This window comes from Microtus ochrogaster, chromosome 24 (assembly GCF_000317375.1).
Source record: "Microtus ochrogaster isolate Prairie Vole_2 chromosome 24, MicOch1.0, whole genome shotgun sequence".
Taxonomy (NCBI): Eukaryota; Metazoa; Chordata; class Mammalia; order Rodentia; family Cricetidae; genus Microtus; species Microtus ochrogaster.
Window position 1 is genome coordinate 28341452 of NC_022024.1, and position 9175 is coordinate 28350626.

General features: G+C 44.6%; 1 protein-coding gene across 1 annotated transcript in view; it reads right to left on the reverse strand.

The window, feature by feature from the left end:
• Positions 1 to 1157: 1157 nt before the first annotated feature.
• LOC101981927 (uncharacterized protein C3orf20 homolog) overlaps positions 1158 to 9175 on the reverse strand; it is a 33935-nt gene continuing 25917 nt past the window's right edge. The window contains exon 10 of the mRNA XM_026784442.1: positions 1158 to 1304. Coding sequence (XP_026640243.1) covers positions 1158 to 1304 — 147 coding nt within the window. The remainder of the gene's footprint in view (positions 1305 to 9175) is intronic.

Below are 9175 nucleotides of genomic sequence, written 5' to 3' on the forward strand. Positions count from 1 at the left end.
TCTCTCTCCTGTCACTGCCTCTCTTCCTTTACAGGATTCCCCAGCGCTTGACACAGAATAGAAAAGACAGTATTGTCTGGGCTATCCTTGACACAGAAGAGAAAAGACAGTATTGTCTGGGCTATCCTTGGAGTGATTAGCCTAACTTTTGCTTGTGAAATGCCTGGTGATAATTTATCAGAGTGAAAACAGCTGCTTAAATTTAGATTATCCAGGTTTTTGTTATTATTGTAGGGTTTTTTTTTTTGTTTGCTCAGGGTGTTTTTGTTTGTGTGGGTGGTTGGTTGTTGTGTGTGTTTGTTGTTGAGACATTGTTTGCCTCTGTAACCCAGTTCTGGCATCAAAGTCCCAGCCGCCCTCCTACCTTAGCCTTCTTCTCACTGCTAGGATTACAGGTGTACACCACCACTGTGCCTAGCTTGCGTTTAAAATTTCCATTTTCACCATTCCTCCTGGTTACAGCAGGTTGTATCTGCCACCCTCCTGACTGAGAAGGCCTGCCAGCATCAGGGAGGGAGTTAGTATCCGACGGTTCAGACCTTGCCTTGGAATATTCCTTAGAATGGCTATGTAAATAAAACGATGGATAATGAGAAAGTGGTCTTTCTTGGCCTTTTAAAAATATCAACTACTTTTCTCCAGAAAATGTTTGGTCAAGGAGAAAAAGTACTCAAAAAAGCAAGGTTTGAAACATGGTCTTGTCTGAGATTTGCTGGCTAAAAGTGTGTAATGAAAATGGGCGGTGGTGGCGCACACCTTTAATCCCAGCACTTAGGAGGCAGAGGCAGGCTGATCTCTGTGAGTTCAAGTTCAGCCTGATCTGCAGAGCTAGTTCCAGGGCAGCCAGGGCTACACAGAGAAACCCTGTCTTGAAAAAAACAAAAAGACAAATAAACAAACTAGATCTCACTGGGCCCCAAGACATGACTCAGTGGTTAAGGCTCTGACTGATCCAGAGGATCCAGCTTTGTCCCCAGCGCCTGCATGGCAGCTCCCAGTCTTCTAGAACTCGAGTTCCAGGGGCATCTGATGCCCTCTTCCAGCTGCAGGAATGCACATGGTACACAGACACAGCTGCAGGCAAAACATCCATACACACAAAATAATAACATTTGTTTTTAGAAAGTGCAAGATGACCTAAGATATGTGTAGTTACTCTACCGTATCCTGAAGTCGCTGGGTAGGAAATAGCCCATGTGATAATCCTCTCTGGTCTTCACAATTTGCTTTTGAAGGTCAGTAGCAGATGTACTGTAACCATTGAAAATAAAGTTGGCAAAGAGTAACTTTCCTCGGATGTACATCTGGAAAAATTTAATAAAATGCTTTCAGAATTTAAGCCCAGGAGTGGTCCTATTAATTTGAAAGAAAAACTTCAACCTAAAAGTATTCATGTTCATCCACAGAAAACAGCATACATATTCCTTAGAGTCTGAGTTTGAGGTTTAAAGCTAGGAGCACAGGCTCCATAGTTGTGTCAATCATTCAAAACGGTCAACCGGTATGCTAAGTTCAAAGACACGAATATGTGTCCTTAAGCATTATAACGTGTTTGTTTTATTTTACAGCTAACCACTAAGACAGTACAGAGCCCTGGCATGTGGAAGTCAGTAGATTCAAATTACAAACAAAACAAGAACTCTGCAAATTGTGTAACCATATCAAGCCACTCGTCTTTAAGAAAAAGGCACATTAATGATTTGGAAATTAAACTAGACCTCTCAAAACATCTTCCGTTCCAAACATTGCTTACCTGGTTTTAGGGAGATGTGCCTGAGTGTATTTATGTGCACCAGATATGTGCAAGAGGCTATAGAGGTCGAAGAGGGTGTTAGATACTCTGGGACTGGAGTTACAAGCGGTTTTGAGCCTCCATGTAGGCGCTGGGAACTGAATCTGAGTCCTCTTCAAGAGCCTGAAGTGCTCTTAACCACTGAGCCATCCCTCCAGCTTCTTCTCTAACTATTAATGAAGAGTTATGGCTTTTCAATGTCAAGCCAAACTTGTCATTCCACACTAAGGTGTAAGAGAATTAAAACTTGAGACGCAGAAAATAACTTTTAGAGACTGGGAGGATATAATTCCTCTTAAGGGTGGCAAGAGGAGAAAGTAATTAAAACTTTAAAAGTTTATTATATATAGCACAGAATTTATGGTGTTGAAAACAAAGAATGCCTCATGGCTTCAAGCACTAAGCGCCTGAAAGCCTTAGAAGTTGTAAATTATATGGCTCCACGTTATTCCTTTCCCTTTAGAGTATATGATCTTTTCATCATGAAGGGGTGTTTTAACACAAGGTTTCCTCTATGGAAATAGAATTTTCTGGTTTATCATTTCCGCAACAAAAGAATCTATTTCCTAGGTCCATCTACATGACCATTACAGGATGAAATGGAGTTCTGTGTGGTTCCTGGACCTGAAATACTTTGTCTTTAGCCTTATTCTTTAACACTCATACCTGCCTATTAACCAGAAAGCATGTATATTGCTTGAACTTAGAAGGAGAAACTATATAGGTGGCTAATAATAGGTTATATTATTATTATTATTATTATTATTATTATTATTATTATAACCAATAGCAAAGTTATAACAGAGAACATGTATATGAATATTTTATAAGACCTAAAACACCAAACATTGCTTCTCAGTGGTGACAAGGATGATGTTTAGCCAGCACTTCTCCCCTTGAATCTAAAATGCTTTATAAAGAGAAAGTGTATATCTGTGTGTTCGAGGCCAGCCTGGTCTAAAGAGAGAGTTCCAGGACAGCCATACACAGTGGGACCCTGTCTTAAAGAAGAAACAAAAAAGGATGGTGATTTCTAAAAAGTGATGAATTGACAACACTTCCTTCTTACTTGGTTTGGGTCTTGGTCTTCCATTCTATTTTGAAGACTGCTTTCCATCCAATGTGTGTTAAGCTATTGCCTAGAGCCTAGTGATAAATGAGTAACAATGCTGCTATGCCTGATTCCTGCCAACATATCTTGATAATCATGCAGAGAGACGTTAGACCAGGGAAACAATAAAGACCTTCAGATCATGTGATTCAGGGTCTGACCAGAGTCTTACATCTCTTGCATACTCTGTCACTCACTCTTACTCTTCCCACCATTTTCTAATCGTTCCTAATAAAAACTCAGAGTCAGATATGAGGGAGTGAAAGCTGAGACATCAGAGAAGCAGAGCAGCCAGCCACTAGAGAAGCCTTTTATCTCTACCAAATCCTCAGGCCACCTTCTCAGACTGTGCCCTGACTGACTGCTTCCGACTGCACTGAGCTCCTCTCCTCCCGCCTTAGAGTCTTCTCTGCCCAGCCATATCACTGCTGTCTCCACCTCCCTAGTGCTGGGATTAAAGGCATGGGATTCCCAAGTACAGAGATTAAGGGGGTGCGCCACCACCGCCTGGCCTCTAGTGGCTTAGCTCTGCACCCTGATCTTTAGGCAAGCTTCATTTGTTAAAACACAACAAAATATCACTACAGCCAACTTCATGAGTACAGGTGAGAAAGAAGTCTAGTCGACCCCAAGGGTTTGGTCCTGTGCGTCCAGTCATCATTATTGAGGTAGGGCAGCAAGATGAATTGGTGTAGATACCAGGCACCGGTTTGGGATTGGTTAGGTGACAAATGTTTCTCAACCCGCAGGTGGGAATGTTGAATAGGGCAGACTGATACATGCATGAGCGTAAGTTCAGAAGGAAGACCTAAATTGGGCAATGTATACGTTCTGGACAGTTAGATCTGGTAGATCTATGCTGTGTGCACACCTGATCGTGTAGAGTAGGTTGTTTCTACTGGAAGTTATCCAAGCAGAAAAGCCTGCCTAACCAGTAATCATTAGTAACTCATGTGGCACCCTGGCCTTCAAGGACAGAGTGTGTCCATTATCTGTGCATGGCTTCTGCTTGCACCCCGAGTCAGGTAACCCCAGTTTATCAGCTTCTCATCACAACTATTGTTAACCTTTTTAATACCCAAAATAAAATACTCTTATTTAAGGGGGAAAACGAGTTGATGGCACAGGGCTCAGAAAATAATGCCCCAAGTAAAGGCCTCTCTGGCTTTCTCTTGCCCTCTTTCCTGCTCCCCTTTTTTCAATCTGGTCAGAGGAATTTCTGGGTACAGCTTTGCTGGATATTCCTCTTCATCAAGCAGGACCCACATCTTTATTCCTGGGGGGGTCAAACCAGATTGGCTCAATGCAGCTGTTTCTAGGGGTTTTGTGCTTGCTATAAAGTCAGAGCCCAAAAAACCAGGCATGGTGGTGTGTGCTTATAGTTCCAGAGCTGAGGAGGCGGAGGAAGGAAGCTATTCTAGGCTACTTAGTGTGTTCCTGGCCAATAGAAGAAGCATTCAAGGGGGAGGCGTGGACAGTGCCTAAGGAATCACGCCCGAGGCTGTCCTCTGGCTTCCATTTCAGGCGCATGCACACAATAAGCAACTGCACAAACATGCCCAACACATATGCACAGTCAATAAGAGAGCTGTAAGCGCCTGTGCCTGTGTCCTGCTCTGGTGGGCTCAGGGAATGCTGATGACTGAACCCAGCATCTTAGGCTGGCTAAACATGCACCCCACGTTTATGCTGCTGAGCTGCACCCCAGTGCTAGAACTCGCCTTTCAGGGCTCTTACTGGGTAAGCTGTTGAGAGTGAGTTACCGTTTAGCTTTTAAGCCTATTACATTTGCAAGGTTTCTTTCCACCCTTTGTCTCGTTTTCTCGAGTTCCTAGACACTCCCTATAATACCAAGCAAGAAACAGTAGAAAAAAATACTCAAAAGAATGAAACCTGATTCCCTTTCAGTACCTTTTCCAGTATCACCCAGACTTCTATGTTATTGTATAGAAGTAGAATCAAGCTTCCAAAACCATTTGGAGCTGCGCCTTTCCTTCCACGGTCTACTATGGAATGCGGATGTGCACACAAGGCTACATGTGGCTTTTTATAGCATTTGCACACTGGTCTGTATTTAGGCCAATCAAATCTTATCTCTTTATAGGCTCACAAAGAGCACAGACTTACTGAGATGGCTGACCCAGCAAGATCTGATCTACAAGCACACCCCGTACCCTGCTTATTATATGCAAATTCTGGGGACTGAACTGGGGTTCTCAGGCTTGCATTGCAAGCACTTTGCTGCCTGGGCCATCTTCCCAGTCCAGGAAACTCATTGCAAAAGGAAACAAACCCAAAACCTTGGAAGCAGCATCCTGGGTCATCTTCGGTCACCTTTACCACTGTCTCTTGTCCTCCCTTGGTTTTGTTTTTAATGAAGGGATTGTTCACTCCCTGACCTGTTTTCTCACAGGCTGTGTTCTGTGCTTTGGGTATCTTCTCCAGGAGTCTAGGTGGTTTTTGTCTCTCGTTACTGACCGCATCCCTTTACTGAAGAAGGCACTCACCGCACAGACTTTGTGAGAGAAGAAATAAAGGATGTTTAATGTGAGAGAAGACAGTTTGCTTAGAGCAGGCGACCAAGTAGCCTGGACTGTGTGCTCTGGAATTTCCCTAGGGCTCTGACCGGTCTCAGTGGCTTCCTGTAGAGCATTACCTTGGCTGTCAACGTTCTGGCCCAAGCACAGCCTTTCTACACACCTGGTGCAGCCGTCCTTCCTCATCTCCTAACTCTCCTACAGCTTTGTGTTTCTCTAACCCATGGCTGCATCGCACCAATAGCGATCTTCCTAACGCACAGGTATATGCTTAGGTTGCTATATGTTTAAAACCCTTCAGTACCCCTCACTGCCCCCAGATCAAGCCCATGTTTCTCCCCTGTTTCTCATCTTCCAGTTTGACCCCTCTCTCCCTTCTTCCTTCTCTTGATGTACAGGCTTTGCAAGATTTGGCCTCATCTCATCTTTTACAACTGTCCTTATTTTGTAGTCCAGGTCGACTTAGGCTTTGGACGTGTTATCTTTAAAGGGCTTGCTTACAGCCCCTCCAAGAGGAGAGAGGTCCACTAGGCACTTAGGTGTATGGTCCCGAGCACAAATGAGGAGGTCTGAACTGAGATAGAACACTGGGTGTCACCCATGGAAAGAGAAGTCAGTGGGTCTGTGCATCAGAGTGAGCAAGTGGACAGTTCTCAGAGGACCAGTGCCCAGCACTGACCGATGCCAGAATCCAGGAAAGAGCTCACCTAGGAACGTCCTCTTAAGTACTTTGACATCCCCAGGAGCCGGATTCAGGTCTGGATCAAAAGGACCATTTTCCCTATTTGTGTTCTGTCTTTCCTTCCTCCCCCAACTTGTTTCTCACTGGGTTGTGGTGAAACGAAATTCTAAAACCCTGTAGTCCCTCAGTTCAACAGTACATGCGACCTATTGTTGAAGCCACTGCTTGCTGCTAAACAATCTGAGCTAGTGAATATTTGATTTGGGGAAAAAAAAAGATTGGTTATTTACACTCAAGGTACCATAAAGTATGTATTTATGTTAGCTCAAATGTAAATAACGTATCTTAAGAAACTGAGCTCCTGGGCTGGAGAGATGGCTCAGTGGTTAAGAGCACTGTCTGCTCTTCCAGAGGTCCTGAGTTCAATTCCCAGCAACCACATGGTGGCTCCAAACCATCTGTAAAGTGATCTGGTGCCCTCCTCTGGTGTGTGGGTATAAATGGAGGCAGAAAGTTGTATATATAATAAATAAATCTTTAAAAAAAAAAAAAAAGAAAAAAAAAAAAAGAAACTGAGCTCCTCAGACTGTTTCCTAAGAATGGCAAGGAACGTTCTGGTGATACAGGAAGTGTTGTTTTAATGGCTCCAAAGACTGTTGACTTCCATTCTTGGTGTCATAAATATTATCACCAAGAGATTGTATTACCCACCACTAACCAACCTTGAAATAATTAATTTTGGCAGCAGTTGCTGCTCCTTCCTCCTCCTCCTCCTCCTTCTCTACCTTCTCCTCTTCCTCTTTTTTCTCTCCTCCTCTCCTTCCTTCCTTCCTTCCTTCCTTCCTTCCTTCCTTCCTTCCTTCCTTCCTTCCTTCCTTCCTTCCGTCCTTATCCTCCTCTTTCTTCATTGAGTCTGTTTTGCCCAGGCTGGTCTCAAACTCCTGGGCCAAGTCAACCTTCCCTTCTTCACCCTGAATAGCTAGAATGTTGCATCCACCAGTGTTCCAAGAAACCTCACGTTTCATTCTTCAACTTCTCTAACCCCTAATTGGTCCCTAAATTTATCTTTTCTGTCACTTGTGTCCAGATCTTTTGTTTGAACTTCTCCCTGAAGCCCTATCTTGAAAAAACAAAACAAAAAACAACCAAACAAAAAAAAATTTACTAAATGTATTAAATTATAAACATGTAGGTTAGCACAAATAGATTGGACCAAATGACATTAAAGAGAATGTTTTATGGCCTAAAATGGTTTGGGGGTACACTTTTTTCTTGCGCATTCTATTCTAGCCTTTCAACCTGATTCAAAAGCTGCAGCACCAGCGTAAATGCTGTCACTCACCAAGCACGGTAATGTGTCGGTGTGCTATGAATTATGATTCTTTCCACTCCGTGTTGGGGAGAAGGAAGTGGAGGGGAGAGCAAACAGCAGCCCCTACAGGCCTTTTCAAAAGCTCCCTGAAGCAAGTCACCTCATTTCCTTGACATGGGGCCTGCCTGGCACTGCGATCCCCTCCTTCACAGCACACTTCCACCATTTCCACAGTCACCTGAGTCAGGGGCTTCCCAATATGTCCCACTGGGGTGTGCTTCCGCCTCAGAGACAGGGATCAATCCAGAAGAGACAGGACGATGTTAACTGTGATCTGGCAGTATGACCGCATTTCCTAATGACAGTCACGCTCCTCCTCAGAGCCCTGGGTGATGAATGACCTAGCAGACACATGCAGGCCTGGAGAATAAATCCTCCCTGACCAAGAGTGACAGCTGCCAAGGATTGTCGGCTCAGCTTCCACAGGGCTCTTTGCGAGCTTCCGGCCCTCGTTAAACTATTAGAAAAATGGAGGTTCGTTTACTGTAGACAGAGGCTCCTCCCCCACACTTCCCACTGAAAGGTAAAACACTGATCCACTCAGCCTCGTTGCAAGAACCAAAGCCGAGCTTGCGTCCACCCAGCTCCACACCATCTGCCTGCAGGCTTCCCTTTTAGGGGCCTGGAAGTTTTTGGCTCAGGAACAAGGCCCATTTCTTTCCAATGGATCAACACTGTCACCCAGTGGACAGAGAGCTCAGCAGGCTGAGGCCTAAGCCTTCTCAATATCACAGCCAGGATTTAAACAGGAGCCTGTTTGTTTCAGAGGATCACGGGTGAGTGTTCATTTCCTCTGCCGGGAACCATGCCAACTTCAGCGGGGAAGCCTTGGCTCGAGATGTCACAGGAAAATCCTAACCAAGACATGCATTTCCATTGCGCCGATTCTTTCTGTTTTGCTCCCTAGTGATAAAGTCACAGAAACTCAAGCTGCAGATCAATCAATCCCCTCCACCAAGACTCCCAGAATCTAACAAGCAGACAGGAGTTAGGCCATTATCGGTGACAGCCGGGTGTGTCGAGTGACTGTCCCACCACACAGAATGACTTGCTGTTTACTTTGATAGCAGTCTGTATTTTAAAAACTGAAAATATATTTGGGGGTTAAATCTGAGGAAAAAAATGATTGACTTCCGTATAGTGAAATCAATAGGTAAACGTTCTCCATTTTCCATCCGCCTTCGATGATGGCAGGATAAACTTCTGGCCTGTCTCGTACTCCTGAGTCCCTTTCTCCTGTCTGACTGTCATTTGGCACTCACAGCAATTAGCTTGCTTTCCACACAAAGCTAAGAGGCTCTGAGCCTTCTTGCTAAGTGTGGGCTTCAGGTCACCCCTTCTCCCAGGCCGGCGCTCGGCCACACACGGCTCGTGCATTTTCTGTCGCTTTGTGCCATCCAAGGAGCAGGACCGGAATATTACCTCATGGGAGCTCTTGCAGAGTTCTTCATTTAAAATGTTCTCTGTGTGTAGGAGACAATGTGGATTTGAATTCTGATTCTGTCTCTTGAAAGCTCTCTCTGATTCTGCCACTTGCTAGTTCCTGGATCTTGGAGGAACTGCTTAATCTGAGTCTCCCTTTCGACCTCTTTCCATCAGGAACAGCGTCAGAATTGCATCTACCCTCTGAGTTACTGTAAGGATGTCCTCCCTCTTTCCTCCTTTCCCTCCCTTCCCCTCC